The 27,285-nt window shown below is 40.5% G+C and overlaps 1 protein-coding gene across 3 annotated transcripts in view; it reads left to right on the top strand.

The window, feature by feature from the left end:
* Window positions 1-26,548, top strand: part of LOC114860632 (MAGUK p55 subfamily member 2-like) — a 29,845-nt gene extending 3,297 nt beyond the window's left edge. For all 3 annotated transcript variants that reach the window (XM_029159367.3, XM_029159366.3, XM_055510755.1), the window contains exons 2-14: window positions 2,884-2,932; window positions 3,204-3,304; window positions 3,454-3,609; window positions 3,836-4,006; window positions 4,177-4,284; window positions 7,723-7,842; window positions 8,012-8,143; window positions 8,382-8,484; window positions 22,499-22,567; window positions 22,686-22,847; window positions 22,949-23,151; window positions 24,022-24,150; window positions 24,268-26,548. In XM_029159367.3, coding sequence (XP_029015200.1) covers window positions 2,902-2,932; window positions 3,204-3,304; window positions 3,454-3,609; window positions 3,836-4,006; window positions 4,177-4,284; window positions 7,723-7,842; window positions 8,012-8,143; window positions 8,382-8,484; window positions 22,499-22,567; window positions 22,686-22,847; window positions 22,949-23,151; window positions 24,022-24,150; window positions 24,268-24,444 — 1,662 coding nt within the window. In that variant the 5' untranslated portion in view covers window positions 2,884-2,901 and the 3' untranslated portion in view covers window positions 24,445-26,548. The remainder of the gene's footprint in view (window positions 1-2,883; window positions 2,933-3,203; window positions 3,305-3,453; window positions 3,610-3,835; window positions 4,007-4,176; window positions 4,285-7,722; window positions 7,843-8,011; window positions 8,144-8,381; window positions 8,485-22,498; window positions 22,568-22,685; window positions 22,848-22,948; window positions 23,152-24,021; window positions 24,151-24,267) is intronic.
* Window positions 26,549-27,285: the final 737 nt, after the last annotated feature.

Here is a 27,285-nt window from a genome sequence, read left to right as displayed (position 1 = left end):
CTGGGGGTTGGAGGACAGATGCTTTTGCAGGGCCTTGCAGATGAAATGCTTGATGGAAGTAGGGTAATCGGACCATGCCCTGGGTAGGGGTTAAACTTGGTTATGTCGGAGATTTGTTTCTGCAGCAGGACAGGTATAAACAACAGTTGTTACAATTCAAATATAAAATCTAAACAGTATATACCAATTAAAATTAAAATCTTCTGTTGCCTATCTTACTGTTTTTTCATACAAACGTACATACTTACACTTCTGAGCTGGGCAGCAGATGTCTGTGTACCAACAGTCTGCAGTGATTTCTCTGTTTAACAACCTCCTTGCATGTGGATAACTGGGATGTGCCCCCCTACAGTACAGAAAAGACAATGTTAGATTTACTGTAAATTGTATTGGTCCTGCAAATATAATGGCTATGGTACACAAGCTAAAGGTAACTGACCAGATAAGCGGCAGTTATTGTAGAGATGTGACTAATTAGCAACTAAGCTTGCAACACAACACAGTTACCATTCCGACTAATCATGGTAGAGTTTGATAGAACAATGACATAACCCCAAATCACAAGTTGATTTAGGCTGTGACACAGGATGGGGTAATAACAAACATAACCGCATTCATCTGTAATTTCTTATTGTAGAGATCAACCAGCTGTAGCTCTAAAGTGCAAAGGCCTAACTGCATGCCTATGGCTAATGCAACAGACAAACAGGAGCAGCAGCACATGTCAACAGGACAAAAGCTCGATCCACCGCTCCCTGCCTGTCGCCGATCAAAGGCCCATAGCTTTTAGCTGTTCCCCACTCAGGTGTGTGATTGCGCCAACTCAGTAGCACATTTGAAAGGGACAAAGGCTCCGTTGACTCACTAGCAATGCTAGCGATTAGCTTGTGTCACATGTGGGTTACTACATTTTAAACAGACCCAACCAACATATTTAGACATCACAAGTATTAAAGCACAAACTTACTACAGCGAGCTAGACCCACCGTTCCCTGCCTGTAGCCGCTCGAAGGCTGAGAGCTATCAGCTGTTCCGCCCAGGTGTAGGTGCAGAAAAAGCCAAAAGCTACACCCACTGCTCCCTGCCTGCAGCCGCTCGAATGCCGATAGCCATTAGCTTTTCTCAACACAGGTGTGTGGCTGCAGGAGCCCACATGAGCACATTTGAAGGGGACAAAGGCTCGGTCGACTGGCTGTAGCCCTTAGCATAGCTAGCTATTAGCTTGCCTCGCACATGGGTTACTACATTTTAAACAGACAAAGTAGCATTTTAAAACATTATAAGTATCGAGCATTTACTTACTTCAGTTAGTGAATGACGGACTGTAGGAATAGATCCTTTTTTTACAACAGGAGCTGTGAAACAAATCCAGCATTGTATGCACCCTTGTTTGAAATGCACATACGTATAAATGCTGAGGCATTGTTTCTGGCACCTGTCTGTTTAAAATTAAAGTGACCCACAAAGTCCTCACTTGTTGATCCCTTGGTAAAGTGAAGAGACTTTTATGTTGGTTAAAACACCCAAGAATCGAACTGTTTATATGGGAGGACTTGGGTGCTGCCATGCTCGTCTGTTCATGGTGAGTGAGAGGGGGGAAATGGCGGAAGTCCAGTTTTGGTTTGGTATCATTGTGGGGGTGGTGGTTCAGGATTTGCAGGGAGGATTTTCTACATCTGTGACGACAACGAGGTCACGGCTTCAGAGTAGGATGAGGTCTGTCTCCATTGGATGAGAAAATTCACATTTTTAAAATGTAAAAAAAAAGGAGGAAATGCACTTTTACCGTGCTCTGTGTGTGTAAATGTGACCCATAGAGTCACAGGAATGCTCCAAAATGTCCAAAAAGTGAATTTAGCATGATATGACCCCTTTAAGCTCAGTCACTGAACTACTGTAGCTGCGTTGTTGTCATGGAGAAGAAAGGCGGGGAAAATCAGGCCCACTGTGCTCTGTGAAAGCAAAGTTTCACCGCTTATACACAGGCTTAGTCCAGCTAAATCATAATAGTTAGTGCAAAAAACTTCACTTTGTGAATCCCAAGGCTTTATTGAACAAATGGTGTGGTGGTGTGGATTTATGGTTTAAGACTAAAGATTGTGGCTACGGTTGCAATTTTAAAATGTGCATTTCTCTCAGACATCTGGTGGAAATTATCATTAGAGTCTATGGGGGAAATTCAGGATCTCTCTGCACTTTGAGGCAGATACAGACTAAAGTATAGCTCTGAGGGCTTATCCAGACATATCATGAGAAAGACAAGTATGACTACGACAGAGTGAAAAAATTGTCTTGATTAAGGCTGTAGTGACGACTTAAAGACAGAAGTTCTGCCTTAAAAAACGTAAAGCTGAAAATTTAACAAAACACCAGGTATTTAAACTGTCACAAGTTGAAAACTATAGAAGATACGAGGAGGCTGATTTACACAGAGAAAATTGAAAGATAGACGCTTTTGACGTTAAAATGACCTTTTTCCTCCATAGTATAACGATGACAGAAGCTGATTGATATCTTTTTTTTTAGAGGCATCAAGTATCCACATTACCTGATTTAAAGCTTGGCCTATACAGGGCTCAAATTAGTACCATTTACCACACTTACTGTATATGTTACTTTGGATTAAAATGCATGTTCGAGAATCAGTGCTACAAATGTGGGTTTGTTACTTTTGGATAAAGCCAAACAACCTCTGTCCAGCTCTTGTGTTAAGGTACAGTACAAGCTAATCAACTGCTGGCAATTGCTGTAACATGCAAGTGGCAGTAGTACTGGTATCCTGAGCAAGAAAGCAAATATACATATTTGACAACATTTTAGGTAGTTATTGTCAACAGCTTACTAAATTTATATCTTTTTTTCTCTCTTCGTTCTTTTTCTTAGAATAACTGAAGCGTTGTCATGCCTGTGGCTTCCACCAGGACAGAGCCTGGTGAGACTAGAAGTTTTTCCCCTCATAATTTTCTATCACCATATACTGTACCTGTACAGTATCTCTTCTTGATTTATTTCTTTGTGTACATTGTAAATGCAATGCAATTAACGTAATACTTAGGTGAAGGCAGTAATATTTCAAACTTCTAATGAAATGATGCAAAAATCCAGAGCAAGCTTTGTATTATTAGTCATTTTTTTTGTTGTACTTTTCTTTTTGCGCTTCTTCTCATCTCTTGCTCTCTGTGTGTATGTGTGATGTGTTACAGTACCACAGGTCTCAGACACAATGAGTGACAGCACTACTAGCTCTACCACAGCAAATGATCTGGACCTCATCTACCTCAAAGGAATCATGGAAAGCCCTCTGGTGTGTTGCACAGACACAGAAACAGTCAGATAATAGAAAATACAAAAAACACAGATCCGTGTATTTCTTTTTGTTGTTCTTTTTTGCTAATTGATGGCTACTGTACTCTACGTGTGACTTGGTGCCTGTATCGTGTGTGTATGCAATAGGAGCAAGAGGAGAGCCTAAAAGAGCCACGTCTGTCACCGGTTAGGGAGAACAATGTGGAGCTTTTGCAAGAGATCCTCAAAGACCTGCACCCTTTCACACACCACTCTGACACAGCAGCTGAACTTGCCCACATACTCACACAGCCTCACATCCAGGTGTGAAGCATACACATTTACACTGCAAAATGCCACAACTAAACGGTGAAAAACGTACTATGTACAAACATATTATATGATGTATAGGTTATTTCCATAATATTTTTCTCATTGTTATTATTGCTTATTCCATTATTTTATTTTGTTAGCATCACTAAATATGACGATAAAGGGAATTTCATTTGTGTTTTTTTTTTTTTTTTATGTGAAATATTTTCTTCCCTAGTCTCTGCTGGAGACACATGATTCAGTGGCATCCCAGACATGTGAAAGCCCACCCCTTAGCCCAAGTGATTATGTGGATCATGAGCTGGAGGATGGCCACACATCCAATTTGTGCCTGGCTCCTGATGCAATCCGCATGGTTGGCATTCGCAAAGTGGCCGGGGAGCCTCTGGTAGGTATCAGAGCATGAAAATCCAGCTAATGATGATAAAATATTAAATATTCATATTGTAATACATAATTACCTTAATCCAGAATCTTGTGATGTGTACAGTTTGCCTCACTAAAAACGACAAAATGTCATCAATAGAAACTAATATTTATACATTAATTATGTTTTAGGGTGTGACGTTTAAAGTTGAGGGTGGTGACCTGGTGATAGCCCGCATCCTTCATGGTGGAATAATAGACCAGCAAGCCCTCCTGCATGTGGGCGATATCATTAAAGAGGTAAGCTAGATAAGGTACTATGACCCGACCTACCCTTTTATTCATTTCATTAATTTTCTTGGGGACTCGCTGTAAGGGTTATAATACCTTTTCCAAACCACTAATAGTAAAGATTCAGGACTGGTCTCTGACAAACACAAGTTTAGGTTTCCAGTCCATACTCTGCGCAGATGTTCCTGTATAATATGCCAGCCACTTGGTTATGGCGTTCTGTGTATGCTTTCCCTGCCAGCATCTTACACCCTGCAGTTATGTGCTGGATTGTCTCAGGGGCCCCTTTGCACAGTCTACACCTTCGGTCTTGTCTGGTGTGGTAGATCTGGGCTTCTATGGCTCTGGTGCTCAGGGCCTGCTCCTGTGCAGCCAGGATGAGTGCCTCTGTGCTGTCCTTCAGCCCAGCCCTTTCAAGCCATTGGTAGGATTTGTTGAGATCAGCCACTTCAGTTATGTGGTGGTACATCCCGTGCAAGGGCTTGTCCTCCCATGATGGTCCCTCTTCCAGCATCTCATTTTCTGTTCTTCACTGCCTGAGACATTCTCTCAGCACGTCATCTGTCGGGGCCTTATCCTTGATGTACTTGTGGATCTTGGATGTTTGACCCTGGATAGTGGCTCTCACGCTCACTAGTCCTCGGCCTCCTTCCTTGCGGCTAGCGTATAGTCTCAGGGTGCTGGATTTGGGGTGTAACCCTCCATGCATGGTGAGGAGCTTTCTTGTCTTAATATCTGTGGTCTGTATCTCTTCCTTTGGCCACCTTATTATTCCCACAGGGTATCTGATCACTGGCAGGGCGTAGCTGTTTATTGCCCGGGATTTGTTCTTGCCATTGAGCTGGCTTCTTAGGACTCGTTGGAGGTATTTGGCTGTTGCCGCATTCCTTGTTGCCTGTTCAAGGTTGCCATTCGCCTGTGGTATTCCAAGGTACTTGTAACTGTCCTCAATGTCTGCTATTGTTCCTTCTGGGAGTGAGACCCCCTTCTTTGTGGACATCCCAATGTCTGAGCTGTAGATCCTGGTGGTGTGGATCAGTGCGTCGATGTCTCGCTCACTCTTGGCGTACAGCTTGATGTCATCCATGTATAGGAGGTGACTTATGGTGGCCCTATTCCGGAGTCTGTATCCATAGCCAGTCTTGTTTATTATTTGGCTGAGAGGGTTCAGACCTATGCAGAACAGCAATAGGGACAGTGCATCTCCTTGGTATATGCCACATTTGATGGCTACTTGGGCAAGTGGCTTCCCATTGGCTTCAAGGGTCGTTCTCCACAACCTCATCGAGTTTGCAATGAAGGCCCTAAGAGTTCTATTGATGGTGTTCAGCTCCAAGCATTCAGTGATCCATGTGTGTGGCATTGAGTCATAGGCTTTCTTGTAGTCGATCCAGGCTGTGCACAGGTTGGTGTGTCGCACTCTGCAGTCTTGGGCGACTGTTCTGTCTACCAGGAGTTGGTGTTTGGCTCCTCTGGTATCCTTACCAATGCCCTTCTGTGCTTCGCTCATGTATTGACCTATGTGCCCACTCATCTTAGCTGCGGTGATGCCTGACATGAGCTTCCATGTGGTGGAGAGGCAGGTTATTGGCCGGTAGTTGGATGGAACTGTACCCTTTTGAGGAATCCTTCATTATCAGGATTGTTCGCTCTTTGGTTAGCCATTCAGGGTGAGTCCCATCCCTTAGCAGCTGGTTCATTTGTGCTGACAGGCGCTCATGGATTGCAGTGAGCTTCTTTAGCCAGTAGGCAGTGATCCCAGAGGTGCTTAGCTATAAGAGCAACCATGGGAGCCATGGGAAACAATACCCACCATGGAAACGAAGGTTGGAGGCAAAAATCAAAGCAGCTCGGAGGGAAGTGAGCCAAATGACAGAGGCCCAGAGAGGTGCAATGAAAAGACCGATGTCCAAGAGATACAGCCAGATGCCCCTGAAGCACTCGAAACTGCCAAGCAAAGGCTACAAAGAGATACACCAGAGACAACGAAGGCAGATGAATAAACCGGCTGTTCGCAACACAACCTGTGAAAGTGTACTCTCAATGGCAGGGTAATAACAGCAGAGCAGACCCACCAAGGCTGGAAACTGAACAGTACTGGAAAGGTATATGGGAAAGGGAGACGCCACACGACAGTGATGCACAGCGGCACGGTGGATCTGAGCTGCTGAGGTCTTTGGCATGCGGTGTCTTGGGCACTGGTACCGTGCAGAATGTCTTCCAGAGCCATAGTATCATGCAGGATGTCTTCCAGAGCCGTGGTATCACCCTCAGCTTGACTCTTTTTCTCCTTTAGCAGAGCTTTAATATCAGGGGTGACCTACGGCTTGTTGTTGGCGAAACACTGATTCCGCCGTCCACCTCTTCACTGTGCGGGGCAACACTGGCTGCCTGTGTAGTACAGGCTTATACACAGGCAGGAGATGCAGGATGTTATGGTCAGCTCTGCCCAGGGGTGGGATGAAGGATGCGCTGTAGGCCTCTTTGGTATTGGCGTAGAATAAGTCCAGTACATTTTTTGTCTCTGGTGGGGCAGGTCACAGTAAGAGGACAGGAGCTGTCCTCCTACAGGAACTGACCAGCAGCCAGCTCGGTCGGCGCCGGAGAGGAAAAAGAAAAATGATTGTTTCCTTTCAGGAGATGTTTATTAACATTTGTATATGTGACGAGTCTGGACGTACCATTGCTAAATGTGAAGCTCAGATTCACGCTTTCAACTAACTTCAGTGCAGCGGGTTCATCCGTCACGTGAGCGCCCAAAACACCCAATGATTTATATTATTTATATATTATATTTATATAGATTCCTTATAAAGCATGACTCTCAAAAATTCTTTAAATAATAATTAAAAAAATATTATTCCAAAATGCATAGCTCCTTTTTGTTTGTTTTTGTTTAATTGTGTACAGGGCAGTTAAAATGTTGGCAATGTTGACATACAATTCAGTGCACAATGTAACTTACAGTTGCAAGTTAAAGTATGTGTTTTACAAGTGTCTTAAGTAGTAATTTACTTACTAATATGTATAAAAATGTATTGTCGTATCTATACGATTCCAGAAGAAATAACATTTAGAGGAAGTCAGTGTGCCTAGACAGATTTTGTCTGTTAAAGGTCTTCTAAATCCATCCATCCATTTTCCATACTGCTTAATCCCATATGCGGGGTCGCAGGGATTCTGGAGCCTATCGCAGATGGCTATGGGCGTGAGGCGTAGTGGCGGCAACCTGGACAGGTCGCCGGCCCATCGCAGGGCAACACAGAGACAAACAACCATTCACACATGCATTCACGCCGGAGAACCCGGAGAGAACCCACACGAACATGGGGAGAACATGCAAACTCCACACAGAATCGAACCAAGGACCTTCTAGCTGTGAGGCGACCCACCGCACCACCGTGCCCTTCTGAATCCATTCTTTTTTTTTATTCATTGTGCTGTCAGGCAAATGGGCGAGAGGTGGGCCAGGACCCAAGAGTGCTTCAAGAGGAGCTGCAAGCAGCTAGTGGAATTGTGGTTCTGAAAATACTGCCCAGCTACCATGAAGCTATTACACCAAGACAGGTGACAAATACAAATACAGAACCAACGCACATGGTTTAATACTTTTGTATTTGTTTATTATGAACACATACAGAAAGAAACATGCAGATTTTTCAGAACTGTCATGTAGGGCTATACCACAAGTTTATATTATTGTTTGAAATATAAATAGCGCTGTCTACTTCTCCAGGTTTTCTTTAAGTGTCACTATGACTATGACCCAGCCAGTGACAACCTGATTCCCTGTAAAGAAGCAGGCTTAAGGTTTGAGACAGGAGACATTCTGCAGATAGTCAACCAGGATGACATTAACTGGTGGCAGGTATGAAAACAACTTCCGCACCTAAATGCTTGAATTTGTTTCTGCACTGTCTTGCTTCTTATCTGACATGCAGAAGCCTGTTCAAATTCCAAATTTGATTTTGAAGTCTAAATGAAAGTGAGAATTCTTCTTTTTTGTACTTTATTGACAGTGGCCTTGCTTTATTTGTGTTGCTTAACATTCCTACTACTCAAACATTACACCTTGGGACTAAGTGTGTGTATATGTTGTGTAATAGGCTCGTCATGTGGAGGGTGGAAACACAGGGCTAATACCCAGTCAAATGTTGGAGGAGAAAAGGAAAGCCTTTGTCAAACGAGATATAGAACTGGCTCCTGCAGGTAAATATTATTATTTTTTAATTTATTCGTTTATTTAGTATAGTGATTAATGCAATGAATCTGTGTGATGGTTTTAGGGAAACATGAAATTTGCCAGGAAAGGCTGTGTGGTCAGCAATGAGGATTCTAATAAATAAAACAATAAAAACAAATGTTGAATAAGGAGCATGGAAATTATGAACAAATGATCTAATCTCATTTATGCATAGCACAATAAAGAGATAACTATTCATCACGTTAACTTTGACAGCTCTAGGTCAAATGTAACCTGCCCTTTCACCTATCACTATTTGACCATGCTAGGTCAAAGGTTGCCTGACCTTTTACCCTGACCTCTGAGGTGTCCCTTTAGTGTCAAGGGTTCGCAAAGTCAGGAATTACTTGCACTCTAATCCTGAATGTCAAAGGTCCGCTGCCTCAAAGGTGAGCTGACCCTTCACCCTCCATGGCAAAGTGTGGTGTGATCATCAGAGTACATTGGTTATGTGATACACCCGCTACCCACCACCTCCTCGCATGTATAAGATTGCGTATGGAAGAAAAAAAAAAGGCCGGTTCTCCTACAGTAGAGGATGCTGACAGCGTCATCAGCAGCGTGCACATTGCGGTGGAGACTCAGCATCACTGTAGGGCTCCTAAGAAGACGAAGCTGCAATTGTGCCACGTGCAGAGAGCAATACCAGCATCTCTCTAGGGTGAGCTTAAGCTCACATCAGGCTCTTTCGGCTATTTGTTTTGCTACACCAAGATGGAGTTTTGTCTTTATCAGCTTAAAGAAGGCGATGCCTTTTCCCCCGACACTATAACGATGCCCATCACAGCGAATGATTGGAGCGTTTTGCGCAGCTTAATAGGTACCTCAGGGTTTTTTTGGAGAGATGAGGATAGAAAATACATACAGTCGTAGCACTTCGAAGCGACCACCTTTTTTACCGCAGTACGTGCGCGTCGCCAGCGCGCCACGGGTGCGTCCCCGACTAAGGACTTTTAATCCTGCAGCAAGCTGAAAAAAATCAGGGTGCTAGTCTCGTGTTAATCACCAGGTGGCGCAAAGATGTGAGGTCCGACTGTTCATTTCTATCTGTGTCTGCACATTAAGCACAAAAGACGATGTCATGGTGTGGTATCATTAAATGTAGAGTAGTTCATTTTTAAATATTATAGATTATTATGTGTCTTTGCTCGCTAGTGCGCTAGCTTTATTCAAAGCAGCGTGTTAAAAACGAATAAACGAGCTGAAAACAGTGTTTTCAAAATCAGACACATTAATGGATTTAAAGCCGTTTCACGTTTTCTCGTTTTGGGGAAAAACGCATCGACTGTGGCATTGGACAGTTTTTCGAGGAGTCCATAATCAAACGCACAGTGGGGCCATATATTAGAAAGTATATTGAAACACTGCATCGTTTTTTCCAGGACAATGACCCCAAACATGTCGCTGCAGGAGCCTGTCTGTAGGCGAAAGGAATTAGCTGGGTGCGCACACCGGCAGAGACCCCTGATCTGATCCCCTACTAATTAAACAACATCTTGCTTCTAAAACCAATGGTCTTTTTCTTATACTCCTGACATTAAAAACCTTTCACTTCACTGCTTTTAAACGCAGTTCTTATGGACGTTCACATAAAATCTGTAAGAGGATTTTATTTAATATAAATAAATACATTGTATTAAGTCTTTCTCCATGGCGCGTCAGGACTCAGCAGATCAACAACGCATTAATGCAGCAGCTTGTTCGTTTTACATGTGCTTATTATGCACGATAAATGTTTTAACTGAATGAAAACGAAAAAAACTCCTGCTCTGCAGCATAAACCACTTTGACCACTTTTAAGGTGGTCAAGTTAAACAGTTAAAACAGTAAGACATAGTCAGTGTGTCCTTTAAACGGAAGCTGCGTTATTATACTTTACCTTAATGACATTTACCACAATATCTGCAGAAAAACAATGTTTTATTACACAGGCAACACAGTGGATTTGGAACTCGCTTCGTGCGAGTTACGGCATCTGATGTTGATTCAGTTGCAAAAGCAAACTTTACATCCCATCCCTACTACATATTGGCACAGAGACATTAACACATTGTCTCCACTCGGTCAATAGGTGTAAAATACTTTGGCTCCGAGACAAAGAAAAGCTCAATGGGAGATCGGGCGCGTGATCAGCTGCACCTACGTACCTGTGAGACGCCAAAACCTTTCACTTGACTTTTTAAAATGCTCTTCTTATGGTATTTCACACAAGTCTGGCAGACTACCACTGCTAACTTGTAGATAATATCATATAACAAAAATAAATAAATTGTAATAAACTCTCTCTGTGGTATGCCAGAACGCCAGGACTCAGTAGATCTCCGACTCATTAATGCAGCAAGTTGTTTGTTCTGCATATATTGATTCTGCATGAGTAATAAGGACTGTTTTACACTTATTTAGCCGAAGAGAAAACTCAAAAGAGAGACACCCATCAAGTTTTAACAAATGTGCAATAAAAAATATAAACAGAAAACGCTTGAAAGCGTTTCCGTTTTATATTCCGTTTATTTTGTTATTACTCCTTTCACCTGTACCACACAGTCATTGCAGAGCTACAGCCATATTCCTACGAAGTTAACCAGGTGTTTATTTAGTTATTCCCTCTTTCATGTCTGTCTGGTGAATGAAAGTAGGCGGGGCCATCCACGTCCCAGAGCAGGGACACTGGGGGGGAAGGGGAAACTCGCAAACTTGATGGGTGAACATCATCTTTTCTGTAAATTTTAGCATTTGCATGTTGATGTATGAATAACGAAATTAACAAAATCTACGTTTGAAAAAACTGTGAAGAGTTCCGTGTCTACATGAAAGCAGGCAGAACAACGTACGTCTATGACTCACTGCCGAAAGCGGCTGGTGAACCTCTTGTGAACATGGCTGTAGCTCTGCTAAATAATACAGGCAGCCAGCCCTATTAATCATTTGTTATTATCTTGTATGCCAAAATATAAAAATGTTCAGTAATTACAACTTCTGCTTCCACCTGGTTTCGAACCCGGGCTGAAAAATTGACCCATCAAGGCTGTTAAACAATAAACAAACCATTACAACACCGCGGAGGTGTTAAAATGTAACTGTACATGGGCCTATATAACATGAGTATAGGACAGCATCATAAAGGCCAGTGTGGGGGCTGATCGCCACCTATAGGCCAAATAGGCGTAACACAGCTCCAACGTACTAAAAACCCAGTGATACCGCTCTGAAAGTGCAAACAGATTGCCGTAAAGGCTGACACCTTTTAAGTGCTACGACTGTAAACGACAGTTATAAATTTGTGCTGATGGTTATTGATGTATTCTCTAAAAAAGCGTACATTAAGCCTATTAAAAATAAGGGCGCAAAAGAGGAGACAGACGCTTTTAAGTCCGTTCTTGGCAAGACTGGAATCCCTAAATCTATTCAGACGGGTCAGGGAAAATAATTTTACAACAAGCTCTTTAAGGCACTGATGAAAAAACACAAAATCAAACATTTCAGCACATCCAGCAAGGGGAAAGCATCTGTCGTGGAGCGCTATAATAAAACTTTAAAACATAAATTGCATCGTTACTTTACAGGTAAAAACACCCTCAGAAATGATGAGGTTTTGTAGCAAATTGTCAAAAGCTACAATAATGCGTATTAAAATAACACCTGCTCAGGTGAAGTCTGAGGTACTTCTGAATCTGTACGACTCCTTTCCTTTGAGACCCAAGAACGTCTTAAAGGTCCATGCAGACGCTTTTTTATGCCAAACATTGCTACAGAATTGGATGAATTGATGTCTCAGTAAGGTGTCTGTAACTTTTCATGCCAAAAAGCTCTGGAGATCGCCCACACGACCGTCTGAAATTGTGTTTTAAGCTCTCGTCCAATGCTCTGTTTTAGGGGTGTGTTGCAAGTGAAGTTGATCGCCACACCCCTTTTGAGGAAGCGCATAGCCGTGATCCGCCGCAGGGATCAAAAGTCACGGTCACTGATTCCATTGTAACAGCGAAACTGGCTACCTCGTCCTCGTAGTGGAGTTCAACCATATGTTTGATCTAAAATCTGACTCTGAAGTCGAATGGGAGGCTGTTGAAGTGGTTACACTTTGACTGGCGCAAGGTACGTCTAACTGGCAAGTTCACATACCGTACCTGGGAACTCTGTTTTACAAACATAGTTTTGGTTCTAACTACATATTGACCTAATATATTTTTAATTGCTTTCAGTAAGGTGTATAATATATCAAGTGCTAATATATAACTAATAGAAAAGTAGAATTTTTTTTTCTTCATAAATTTAACAGTACTATGTCTGTGTGTATCTCAAGTTTTAGGTTGCAGGTATCTAGCCAAGGGAAGTCTTGTTAGCTGGTGCTGGGGACTTAAAGGGTGAAAAGTCCAAGCTGTCATACCATCTTACCAGGTTTTGTGGATCAGGGCAGTGTTTCCTGAGGGACAAGGCACCTATGTTGTACTTAGACCACCTGTGAAATACCTAAATTATTGTTTCCGTGGCAATACCTCAATAAAAGTTGAAAGATTATAAAACATGTGTTTGTTTTCCCTTATTAAAAATAGTTCAGTGAAACAGCAATAGTCAAAGCCAACTTTATTGTCAACCAATGCACCAGCACTATAATGCTGGATAAGTTACCTTCCCAGTTCAATGTGCAGAACACAAAATGAATGGGTAGGATTCATATTTATGTTGAAAGCATAATTTCTGGAGTAGAACAGACACAGTCATGGGCAGTTGGCTGGGGAGATTTGAGGATCTTTATTGTCTTCATCGTGTTTTGGAAGAAATCGGAAGCAGTGCAGCTACTGTACAGATGGAGGATGCAGCTGTTTTCCTTGACACCGCTCTAGAAGGTATAGAGAATAGAATAGTGAAATAGATAGATTAATGAAATGTCCAGTATTTCCTATTTATCTCACAACCTTCACAAATGTAAACAATATGTAGAGGTGCATACATTTGTGCAAACCGGTACAAGACTTATATTCATTACTGTGCAATAACCCTTCAATGACCTCATATTCACGCTACCTTGTACTGTACTGCGTTGTACTTTGCCAGCTGACTAGATAAGCAACACTTACGAGAAGACAGCAACAACATACTTGTTAGACTTAGATAGAACTTGTCATAACCCAAATTCTCTTCCAAGGTCTACTTGGGCTAAGATATACATACGTAAGGCTCGGTAGTAATTAGAAACACAGCTGACTATCACAACTTACTATCGCAGCCAAACCAAAGTTGTACTGAACGTCATGTGGAGGCTAGCGCTAGCCGCTAACGCTAGCCGCTAACGCTAGCCGCTAACGCTACGCTACCATCGTGCTAGCTGCAAACATGACACTAGCAGCTAAAATGTGAGCTGAGTGGATGACCTCAGTGCCATATATCACACGATTCGAACCGACAAATTCTGAAGAGGCTTGGACTTATCCAAATTGCGTGGCAGCACCTTGCAACACTGTCTCTCTCCGTTGCAGTAGCTGTTAGCATCAACTGTTTTAGCCATTAGCATTCCTTACACTGGAGGGGAGCATGTTTATAACCAAGAAACTTCTGGAGTACATAATCAAATAAGTATCAAGCATGTACTTAGGTTTGGGGAAGCAGCAAGTGGATCACGTCTTGTAGGAACAGAGCCCTTCTTCAACCTCAAGCCCAGTAATAAATATACTCTTGTTTACAAAGCAGACGGAGATGAAATGGTGGCCACAAACAAAGAAGCATTTTGGCAGCGGTGCAGGCACCAGTCCATTTACAAGAAAATTAATCCATAAAGTTCTCCTTTCCTGCTCCGCTGGTAAAATGAAAAGGCTGCAATGCTGGTTGGAACAACCAACAACGAAGCACTTTGTGAACCCTAATGGCCCAATGTCAGTTCGTGTCACAGTGAGTGACTTCTTCTTTTGTCTTTTAAATGGCGGGTGGCAACCAACTGAAAGGTGCATTATCGCCACCCACTATGCTAGAGTGCACAGTGAGTGACTGAAACGCATTGTTGCAGGTAAATTTCGGTGCCCAGGTTGGTCTGAGCGGGGCCGAAGCTGGTTCTGTGAGTGGTTAATAGAATGCAGACGTACATAGTCCACCAAATTTCAAACGATGGTTCTTGAACCAGATTGGATAAACTCACTAAATGTGAAATAAGTAGGGAGTGTACTTCTAACACACCAAGGGTGTCTTAACGTGAACCAGGGTAAACCCTATAAATGTCCAAAAAGTGAATTTTGCATGTGCAGGGACCTTTTAAAGAGCCTCTCTGCTCTCTAGGAACATGGCCATGTTGCTTAGCCTCCCTACTCCGTGACAACTCAGAGTGGAGCCCAGGGCACAGAGTCGCAGTCTTACACGCCTCTCTGCATGTTCTCTACAGCCGCCCCCTTTTAGTCTTAGGTATTGCATAAAGACTGTGTCTCCTCCCCGATCACCTAAACTATAAAAGTCACAAACAAATCAAAGAGGAGTGACTTGCCAGAATCTAATAGATATGAAAATGGTTCCTCTTACAGAACAAAGTAACAGTAAGCTAATAAAGTGTGGTTTATTAAATCAGATCTCTCTCATCTAAATCCTTGTTAATAAATGACTTGATAAGTGATTGATCTTTTTTGTCTCACTAAAACCTGGCTGCAGCAGGATGAAAATATAAGTTTAAGTGGGTTGACTTCAATAAGTCACATCAACTATCTGGTTCCTAGAAGTACAGGTAGAGGTGGAGGAGTAGCAGCAATTTATAACTCAGATTTATTAATTACTCCTAAACCCAAACATAGTTATAATTCATTTGAGAGCCTCACTCTGAGCCTTTCTCACCCAGACTCTAAAACCCAGAAGCCAGTTGTGTTTTGTATTGTTTACCGTCCTCCTGCTCCATATTCAGAGTTCTTAAGTGAATTCTCTGAATTATTATCTGACTAAGTTCTTATAAGATAAGGTCATTGTAGTGGGTGACTTTAACATTTATGTAGATGTTGACAGCAACTGTTTCAGCACTGCTTTTAACTCCTTAATAGACACTATTGGTTTTACTCAGCATGTAAATGAACCCATCGTTTTAATCATACCCTCGATCTTGTCCTGACATAAGGGGTTGAAATTGATAATTTAATAGTTCTTTCCCAGATCTTTCTGTTATCTAACCATTTTGTGTTAACTTTTGAATTTACCATAATTCACCATACAGCAGCTGGAAATAAATCTCACTATAGCAGATTCAAATAGATGATTCCATCATCTTTTGCCTCATTCTCATGTAGCTACACAGAGGAGAACAGTCACCTTAATCCTTATGAAGAGGTTGGTTGTCTTGTAGATGATGCTGCAGCTTCTCTGCGTTCAATGTTAGACACAGTTGCTCCTCTGAAGAAGAAGGCAGTGAATCAGAAAAGGTTAGCTCAATGGTATTTCTCAGAGATCCGCAGCCTAAAGCACAGGATCAGAATGGATTACTAATGATCGAGCTGTCTCTACAGGAGTTTAAGAGGCACTCCTACCTTATTAAGAATGCCTTTATTAGTCCCACAGCGGGAAAATTCCCATCAGCAGCCAGGTTGCCCGGCGCTAGTCCGACAGTGGAAGCAATTTGCAGTACAAACAGTAAAAATAAAACGCACACACATACAGTGTCACACAGTACAAGTGGAAACCTTGCTGGAATTTTTTCTTGGGTTCATCGGGACAGATAAGGTCGGAGAGCAGACAGTGAGACTGTAAGGGGGGGGGGGGGGGGGGTATCTGAATCAGTGTAGTGAAGTGTTGTTTATAGAAGTATGACCGAGGCCGACCAAGATGTTTACAGGTCAGTCCAACAGTTGTCCTTGAAGGGAGTCACAATAAGGGGCAGAGGATAGATAGAGGCACAGCTGGTGAGCTAGATTGGACCCGGGAAGGGAGGGGTGAGGGAGAAGGGACAGAGTAATACACAGCCAAATTTAATACATTTTAACAATCCATGACTAATTTGTCTAGATCAATACTCCAATCGGTCAGAACTCAGGGCTTCTTCGCCTCTTGTGGGACCATGGGTCACCCGTGACATCTCCTCTAGCCTGTCAGACAAGGCTGTCACCACATTCACCAAGTGTTCAGTCTGTCTGCAGATGTTATCCCTCAGTCTCTTGTCTTCCTCCGTACGGGCTGAGATCTTATTAGTCAGTCCTGTAATCCCGGCATCCGAACGGGCTGAGATGTTACAGATCAGTCCTTCAATCCGGGCAATCCTCTGGTGTAATTCCGTCAGCCGAGTAACCATGGCCCCCGTCGGCATTTGCAGCTCCACGGCCGGTGGACACGCCAATGAGCCAGCCATAGATTTTCCAATCTTTCCAATCTTCCGATAAAGCAGGGCACCACCAAAGCCAATCATGAGTAGCCCCGTTATCAAAGTCCAAAATATGAATAGATCCTCTGCATCCTCGATGGACAGAGGCTCCAGACACAGGGGGCACCAGGAATCCCACGCGTCCCGCACGTAGCCGGAGGCAAAAGTCCCCAAGGGGCAGAGTGGTTCTCCCGGAGATTCTTTCCTTTGTGAAAAAATTTTGTCCAATGCGCTGAGTGACCAGTTGATTAGCTCCATGTTCAAAAGTGTTATTCCAAAATAGCAGATCAGGGTGCTCAGAAAAAGACAAGACAAGGACACTGCAAGCAAAAGCAGAGTGGTAGCAGAGAGAAAACACGTCTGCACTCCTCGAGAGGCCGAAGTAGTAAACACGCACCCGTGGCACTTTCATATCTTATCTTTCATAATTTTTCAACTTTTTTGCCCCTTTTAAAATGAATAGGGAAAGCCTTTTAAATCCTTTTCAGCTTTGTCTACTTTCAGCTTTAACTTTTTCAGCATACTTTAAGCTACAGACACCATTTCAACTACAAAACAATCAAACACTCTAAAACAACTATTCAATTATTAATACATTGTTCGGCTTTTTAAAATATTTAATAGTTTGAGTTATAGCAGTTTAAGCATAGGGTGTTTTTTTCCATTAGTGTATATTGCGTAAGCTAGCCTCATGTCACAGCTGGAGTGTGAGGACATGTCTTTTTGAGCCAGAACCTTTCTATTTAACTCATCACTACAGCTGCAGTTTTCACTCTATGAACATAATTCTTTAACTCGTTTGTAGTCATACTTATCTTCTTTTTAATGATGTGTGTGGTTATGCCCTCATACCTGGACTTTAGTCTGTGGCTGCCTCAAAGCGCAGAGTGTTCCAGAGTTCCTCCCATAGACTCCAATGAAAATGTTTCACTGACTTCTGGGGAGAAACATAAAGTACTGGCATTTTTAAATTGTGACTGTGGCCACAATTGTTACTCCTCAAACATAAAACTCACAAACATCCATTACACATTAAATCCATTAATGTGTCTGGTTTTGAAAACACTGTTTTCAGCTCGTTTATTAATTTTTAACACGCTGCTTTGAATAAATGCCGTTTGTCCTTTTTAAACGAGATGGTGGGGCTTTCTCGTTACAATACAAAGTTACTGGACTTACTGGAAGCGTGTCCAGACACATTAACAGGTCCTCCGCGTTTTAAACGTTCTAAAACGACGTCTTTTCTCGTCTTCCCAGCTTTTATTCTGGAGGGGGAAATCAATCCAACAGCAGCGACATCAGCAACTGACATGAAACACTAGCGCGTATTGACAACTTGATCCAAGTCATCTGCCTATGAATAAGTGGCTCCTCAGCACCATCGTTGGAACGTCACATCACTGTCTGCTTCGACGGTGACGCCACTTCCCTGATTCTCTTGTTCAACGACTTCGTTTTTAGGAAAAATTAGCTTTAAATCCAACTCCGTGCCTTGTGTCAAGCACAATTGACAACAAACACTAGCCCACACTAGCGAGCAAAGCCCACACTAGCAAGCAAACACGCATAATAATCTATAATATTTAAAAATGAACTACTCTACATTTAATGATACAATACCATGACATCGTTCTTTGTGCTTAATGTGTAGATATAGATAGAAATGAACAGTCGGACCTCACATCTTTGGGCCACCTGGTGGTTAACACGAGACTAGCACCCTGATTTTTTTCAGCTTGCTGCACGATTAAAAATCCTTAGTTGGCGCACCCGTGGCGCGCTGGCGTTTTCTACCGCACGTACTGCGGTAGAAAAGGTGGTCGCTTTGAAGTGCTACGACTGTACAACACACACTTTTAGTATGAAAGCAAACATTAAAATCTTACAATTTATTAGCAATATTTCTGCTTTTATTTTGTATTTTTTTAGCCTTTACTTTATACTACAAATTTTCTGAATTTAATTACTCTTATAAGATGTTAATGCTATTAGCATTTAAAACTATTTTTCCCATCCACAAAGATTTTCAGCTTTGTCCTTTTTCTTATATAGATATGTTCAGCTGTACATTTAATGTCTTAACCAATTTGAGCTATTTGTTTTAATGTTATAACATTTCTTTACATACATACTGAATTACATAGTGAGTCATTGTTGGCACCCTAATTGAAACTGGTATGAGAAGGAGTGACACTTGCAATGATTTACTTTTGCATTAGATTTACACCTTTTGAACTTTTACAACTTTCAACCATTAGTTGTTTTTTGTGTAAAATTTCAACATACGTATAATCGTAGTTTTGCATCTGGAGAAACCTTTTCAGCTTTGCTCTCTTTGCCCTGTTAACCTATGATTGATGGATAATGTTGGATTAGCATATTAACCTTTGCATCAGGTTGACCTAACTATTGCAACCTTCAGCTTTTTGTTAAGCGCATACAAGTCATTTCAAAATAAACTAACCAATTTATGTCTTTAGCCTAAAATGCATTATTCATGCCTTTTATATGCATAATTGCGACAGGTTAATTAGACTATTTCATAATTTTGAAATTAAGCATGCACAGCCACTCCAAAACTCTTCAAAATAAAAGCAGCAATTCATATCTTTACCTTTTAGTAGCATTATTTGTGCCTTTGAGTGTGTAATTGTGACTAGTTAATGAAACTATTTTATAGTATATGTATTAGGCCCACACAATCTTAATACTTTCAAAATAAAAGCACCAATCCAGATCTTGAGCTGAAAATAGCAGTATTTCTGCTTTCAATTAGTTTATAATGACTAGTTAATAAGACTATTGTACATTTTAGCAATTACCTTCACATGCTTTCTTCATATCCTTTCAAAATAAAAGCACTGATTCGATTTGCTAACTTTATTTGTCACCTATTGGCTGCTTATTATTAAGACTATTTTACAGTTTAGCAATTGCCCATGCCTTCTTCAAATCCTTTCAACATAAAAGAACCTATGTAAAACTTTAACCTTTATAGCAACGTTTCCGGATTTGACTGATTAAATATGACTACAAATGTATAGTTTAGTAATTACCCACACACCTTGTCCAGATCATTTCAAAAATAAATCACCGATCAAAATCGTTAGCTTTACTGGCACTGTTTCTGCTTTTGACTGGTTAATTATGATTAATTAATAACACTATTTCACTCTTTAGCAATTATATACAGATGCTTCTATCAAATATATCAAATATTTTCACAACTTTGAGCTATTCTTTCAGCTCTTGAACTTAAACCTTTTAAAATATAATATTTAGCTGCTTAATACGTTAAGATAGATTACATCAAATTAAGCAAACCTTTACACACTTCCTTCATTTCCAGCAGTTCTTCAATTTCAACAAATCTTTTTTGCTAAGTTTCCTAATTTGAAATTACTATTAAAGCTTCTTCTACTTAAAATTGTTTAAACAATTCCTTATTCTCTTCAGATACATCAATCAATACTTTACATGCTTCAGCTATTTTCAGATATGTTTTAAATGTTTTAGCAACAATTAACAGTTATTCAGGAATACATTTTGCATGGAAGCATTCACTGTGCATTTTCTACCTGTTGAGGTTGTGATCGGTCAGTGGCGCTGGATTAATCTTGGCGTCTTTTTAGAAAAGAAAAAAGTCTTTTTTTTATCGTCAACACATTGCAGACTTGAATGTTATTCAACCTATATTATGTAATAGTTGTAAGAACTGATCCATTCGGGAAGGTGTTAAAGGCGTATTTGGCCTGCGGATGCTGCTGCTGTAGGGGGCCTTGCTCTTGAGGCAAATGCTGGAGCTGGCGGCGGTGTAGCGCTAGTCGGTCTGACGATAAGAAAATTTCTTAAGAGTTCTGGAGTCTAAATGTCATCAATTTTAAAAGCGAATGCATACTTACGGAGTCGCTTACTCTCTGAGATCCACGAGCTGTGTGAGATGCTGGAGCTGATGCGAATGAAATTTGTTAACACATATTTTTGTGAAAACAGAGAAATAAAACCCTTTGCATTCTACTAGAAATCAACCTTGATTCATGCCTCTGTTTAAGCTTCCTTCGAAGACATGACATGGCGTTTTAATCCCACCTATATTCTACGCATTTCCAATTCCATTTTCCGTGCAAATGGTTCACAGATGGGGGACTGTCCCCACTCTGACCCCTAGCCCACTGATAGTAGCGCCTTAACACCTTCTGCTTTTACACTGTTTTTTTAAGGAGGGTGTGGGTTTTTTTGTGTTGTCATGAGATGCTGGCTGAGGGTTGTTCATGGGGGGGTCATCAAGCATTTGGTTATCAAATGCTGGGGGTTTCACTGTAATGGCCACGGGAACATTGTTAAGGAAGTAATAGGGGCTTTACTGCACTCATGTATATCAAAAACTAGTCAACGGCTCATGTGGGGGTTTGTAACAGCGTATAAATACAGGTCGTGTCCTCAGTGCTTCAGTGGATACTTTGTACATAGTAAGATGTGCATTACGTCTTAGATGTAATTGTGATCCACTCCGTGTCGACATGAGAGTAAACTTTGAGATGGCTTATCACACTTATCATCTTCGGTTGATGTTTTTATAAGTAGATTTCCACAACGAGGGTTACTCAGGTTAGAGCCGCGATAACGACTCCTTTTTTAACATCATAGAATGATTGTGTTGTGACGGTGAAAGTTACTACTCCTATTATGTTATATAATAGATAACTAGAGCGTTTTACCTATTCTACACGGAGCAAGATCAATAGGCTGAAAACTATTCTCATTTAAGGACACCCTCTTGTCAGAGATAGACTTGTTTAAGATATATTATTGACCCGTTATTATTATATTGACATATTCACTCTAAATGTTTCCAGAAATCCGGAGTGCCTACATCCTAAATGGCCCCTTACCCCGTCATCCTCAGAACTGATGTTTCAAATAACAAATGGCTGGATGGGTGCGCCCCAGAGGCAGTCTGGCTTATTGCTGCACAGGGCTGCGTGTCTAGTGAAAAGGCCCCTTTACGAATAGACTCCCTGCCTGAACGCCATATGCTTGCTGGACAAGAACCTCTCTGACCAACTGGCCCACAGGTTATCAACGCAGCAAGGGTATATGCAGGATGAGCTCAGGGGATAATACTGGAATGCTGACTGCTCAGAGTTTTACCATCTGCTTACTCACTCACTGGATATAGACCTGTGACAAACAGCCGAGTAGCAAGCACAGGGTAAACAAAGAGCCGTTATTGTCGACTAAAGCCTGATGGGGGAAGGAAGAATGCCTTGCATTGGTGATACTGTGAGGACAGACTTAATAGCAGATCCATCTATGACCGACAAGGGTGAGAGGAGCGAGAGTGCAGCCATGTGAGTGACATGGCTCTCTAACCTGAGAGGGTGAAGGGCCAGTGCACCTTTGACAGGGCGGACCTTTGACATTTAGGGTTAGAGTGTAGCCCCTGACTTTGCTAACCCTTGACTCTGGAGGGCAACCTATGACCTCAGAGGTCAGGGTGAAAGGGCGACCTAGCATGGTCAAAGGTGACAGGTGAAAGGACAGGTGATCTTTGACCTGGAGCTGTCAAAATTAAAGTGCTGAAAAGTTATCTCTCTATTGTGTGTTGCACACATGGCATAAGTGCAGCAACTAATGTGATTTCAGCCTCTACCTCTACCTGACAGGTAATCTGTGTATTGGTGTTGGAGGGAAGAAAAAAAAGAAAATGATGTATGTGACCACAAAAAATGCAGGTAACAAATCCACCACTCTGTGAAGTTGGGTCATATAATTATTCATTTTTACTTACTGATATATTTTCTCACATGACAACATTCTACTGTACTTTCTTTTAATTCTTTCTCTTTTTAGAGTTTGATAGACATGAGATACTGTTGTATGAGGAGGTGGCCAAGGTCCCGCCTTTCAAAAGGAAAACTCTTATATTGATTGGTGCCCAGAGTGTGGGGAGGCGAAGACTAAAGACCAAGCTTCTCTTAAGGGATTCACAACTCTTTGGCACCACAATACCATGTATGACATATGAACATAAAGAATGTGTGTTCCTAGCATTGTGATTTTGTGACAAAGTTGCTTGTTAAGCAAATACATAATACCTGTCTTTTGTTCTCCAGATACTTCCAGAAAGCCTAAAAAGGGGGAGCGGGAAAATAGGATGTACGCCTTTACCAGTCGCAGTAGCATGGAGACTGATATTAAAAATGGGCGTTATCTTGAACATGGAGAGTATGATGGCAACCTCTATGGAATCAGGATAGACTCTATACATGAGGTGGTTGAGGCAGGACGCATCTGCATACTGGATGCCAATCCTCAGGTAGTTTCACACGCCAATGCAAACACATTAAGCTATATCGTTGTTTAAACTGGTCTACCAATATGTTATTAATGGATATAATTAGTTTATATATACACACTCTATTCTCACCCTCCCTGGGTGGTCTCATCCACTTTCCAAGCTCGGGTCCTCTACCAGAGGCCAGGAAGCTTGAGGGTTCTGCGCAGTATCCTTGCTGTTCTTAGGACTGCACTTTTTAAAAGTAAAAGCACCAATTCAAACATTCAGCTTTAATAGCACTACTTTTGCTTTAAAATGGTTAATCATGACTACTCAAAAAGACTTGTACAATTTAGTAAATACCCACACACCCCCTCCAAATCCTTTCAAAATAAAAGCTGCAACACAATTAATTACCTTTGATAGCAAGATTCATGGTTCTGACTAAATAGATAGTAAGACTATTTTGTAGTTTACTAAACCAACACATACTCCCTCTACGTCCTTCAAAATAAAAGCACACATACAATTTTCAGCGTTATTAGCAAAATTTTGGCTTCCGACTGGTTAATTGTGACTGGTTAATTGTGACTAGTTATTAAGACTATTTTACAGTTTAGCAATTTATCACAAGACACAATTCATTTTCATTTTCAAAAGATATACCAACAGTATCCCTCTAATTGAGACAACAATCCAACCTTACTTATTATGAGAAAAGACAGACAAAATAGACACCTGCATAACAATATACTTGATTATTATATATTTTTACTGTTACACCTCATTCTCAGTCAGTTTGATGTACCTTGATGTACTCAAGGGCATTGTACAATCAGCTGATTTTGTAGTACTGTATAAAGCTGGGTGTAAAGTATTGACACAAATTTGTTTTATGTTCACGTCAAGTCCCTCAAAGTGCTGAGAACCTCAGAGTTCTTGCCCTACGTTGTATTCCTTCAGTCTCCAGACTTTGAGGTGCTTAAAGCAATGAACCAAACGGCTGTGGATGCAGGGGTGGTTACTAAAACAATGACAGTAAGACTCACTTTTTGTATTGTATTGTTTATGTAGATACTTGTAATGTGATATTTTATTTTCAACACACTGTTCAGTATAAAATGGAAATAAGGAAATAAGTGTTTTTCTTCACAGGACGAAGAACTACAAAGAATCTGTGATGAGAGTACAAAAATCCAAACAGCCTTTGGTCACTACTTTGACTTCAGCATTATAAATAATAACCTGGATGAGACCTATCGCACAGTCAAAGCAGCCCTGGAAACGGTTTCTAAAAACCCACAATGGGTTCCTGTCAACTGGGTGTTTTAATTTAAGGTTTGGGTAATTAAATTTGTCTTTAGGAGCAAATCTTAAGAGCACAAAAGCTGCTCAAGCAGCATTTTTTAAAGTATGGTATATGAAAGTAAGTCATTCATTATTATTCAGGATTATATTCTTCAGGACAATAAAATACTGTAACCCTTTTGTGTCAAATATTTTGTGCCATGTGATCTTCAGCAAACTGGAATTGATTAGCCTTGGTGGGAGAGTTTTTAGTAAAACCCAAAAGTATTTACTTACAAACAATGAAATGAACAATGTAAATATTTCTGTTACAGTCAGAAATATCTGGTACCACTTCTGGCTGGCTGTGGAAAATAGATATCTTAATGTAACTTTTATTGTATTTACCAACAATACTGAGGAAAAATAACAGTCCATCTGTGCTCTGTCTGAGCTGCGTGCCTTTCTTGTGGTGGCTATGTAAAATAATTAGACAAACTCACAGACACATATAGTAATGATGATAAAAAGATATGCAGCTCTAAATAAAACACGTTTAAAGCATAATTTTACAGTCAGACACTGGTATTGTCAAACATCTGGATCCAATTCCATAGTCTAAAAACCCTCTATAAAAATATGCGTACACAAACATTGAGGAATTATATAGAGGCTTTATTTTACTATGATATTGTACCCACAAATTGTTTTATAATTTGCACTTCAGTTTTGTAGTATGTATATAATTGATCGTTTTTTTTTCACCGCAATTTACCTAGTTCCTATTTGCCATAGGCAACACTTTAGTGAAAACTTTCAGAATGTCACAGTACCGATGCATACAGGAGCCTACAAGTGCACACAACTTTCTTTATCAAATTTAAAAACTAAGTTTCAATAAATTAGTGTTTTGCTTTTTGGATGTTCTAAATCCCTCTGCCCCGTAGATGTACTGTAGCCTTCTCAATGGTGCCAACTGTAAAATGCTCTTTGAGCAACTTGTTTTTAGTCAGAACTTCTATTGTGGCAGCTAAATACTAATAAGTACTGAATACTTCTGATGCACAATGAATTGTTACTGATAAATAGTAATTTTTTATGACATATACATAATAAATAAAGAAGGATAAAAAACAACAACACAGTTGATCAGTCTTTGTAAAATAGCATTTATAGTACACTGATTTTAATAGTGGCTTGAGCAGATTTTTGCCTGACAGCTATATATAGATTTCGGGAGTGTCTGCTGTTTGTTCTCTCAAGGACATTCCAAAATCACAATCAGTGTCTTTTTAAAAAATAATTTCTCAAATGTAATAAAACAATGTTGTCACTGTATTGTTTTTATCATGCATTTAAAATAGGATCTTAATTTAACATTTAATTATCATGTCTGTGTTTAAAACTCTGGCGCTCATACGATACCATGTACACTACATACTACTACAAAGTAATAGTCTTTCATTGAAACGCAGTAAGGTAACACATATAAGTTTCATAATATTTTCATCCACTCAATTTAATTGTTAGACTTCCTAAGCCACAGTATGTATCAAATTTAATACACATACAAGTACTGTGAATTTTGAAATGGTGTCATTGGGGGTTGTTCTAAACAAATTCATTACATGGTTTATATGGGCACCCGATGACTATATAAAAAAGTGAGTAATTTGACTGTACCAGACTTATTCTTGTTCTGTACATCTTAGCAATATTGTAGAAATAGAACATAAAGTTGCATAAAATATAGGTTTGCTTATCTTATCTGTAACGCTCATCCTAATTATTAATCATCTAAATGTTGGTAAAATATGGTCTAGCCCTGAATTGTTGTAAAGATTTAGTCTACATTTCAGATAAACCTTAGTCACCCTGCTAATGTACAGTAGTTCAGAATTTAGAATTTGTGTTGAAAACATTGCTATTTTCAGGCTACTCTTGCATAACCTATTGGTCAGTGAGTGATAGATAGAAATTATGTCAAATTATGTCACCTCAGAGCTACAGTATGTATTCTAGCACCAACCTTTTTTTAAGCTAAAGGATTAAATTGTGCTTCAATTTTTTTTGGTGTAGAACTGATTATTGCTAAATTAGAAATGGTTTATGCTCAAGTCTCTGCTGAATAAAAAATTTAATTGCTTGAGATTGTTGTTCATATTTCTGCCTTGGCCCGCACCAATCATAGCACTGTTTGGTAGTGAGTTTTCAGGTTTTCCATGGAGGCAGAATTAGGTTCTTTGTTTAACCATGTGGGATCTTAATAATGGGTTAGAAAAGCATAGGATAGTCATTTATTATCATGGTAACATTAAAATAAATGAATTGATAATAAATGATATTAAATATGCTGTGTCTATACACGCCGCTATTCGTGAGGCAAGTTAGTAAGTTTTAATACAATACAATACGAGAAGAAACGCACAGTTGCAAACAGTAAGGCAAAAGATGAAAGTCGGACAGCAGACCTTGAGACTAGTTTTGGAGGGGAGGGGGCAGAATGCATCTGTGTCAGTATAGTGAATGTTTATAGTTGTATGATCAAAGCTAACCAAGATGTTTACAGATCAGTCCAATACTTGTCTTTGGAGGGAGATCCAATAAGGGAAAGAAGATAGTGTTACATCCAAGACAAACGGAGACTAGGAGCTGGGCTCACTAAGAGTGGGAGAGAGCACAGGCTGCTGCGGCCGCCTACTAACAAGACTGGAGGACCCAAATGCAACAACCTGGGACAAACTCATGAACACATGTAGTTTATTAATAACTAAATAAACACAGTTATTTAACCGCAGAGTAGTAGTTTTAAAATAAAAATGCGCAATGTACTACTTTTGAATTTGTTACTGAATGCGTCTCATATTAATGTGTTAAATCAATTCA

Source organism: Betta splendens, chromosome 8 (genome assembly GCF_900634795.4).
Source record: "Betta splendens chromosome 8, fBetSpl5.4, whole genome shotgun sequence".
In the NCBI taxonomy this organism is placed as follows: Eukaryota; Metazoa; Chordata; class Actinopteri; order Anabantiformes; family Osphronemidae; genus Betta; species Betta splendens.
Note: the sequence above shows the minus strand (reverse complement) of the source record. Positions and strands in the feature narration are given on the sequence as shown.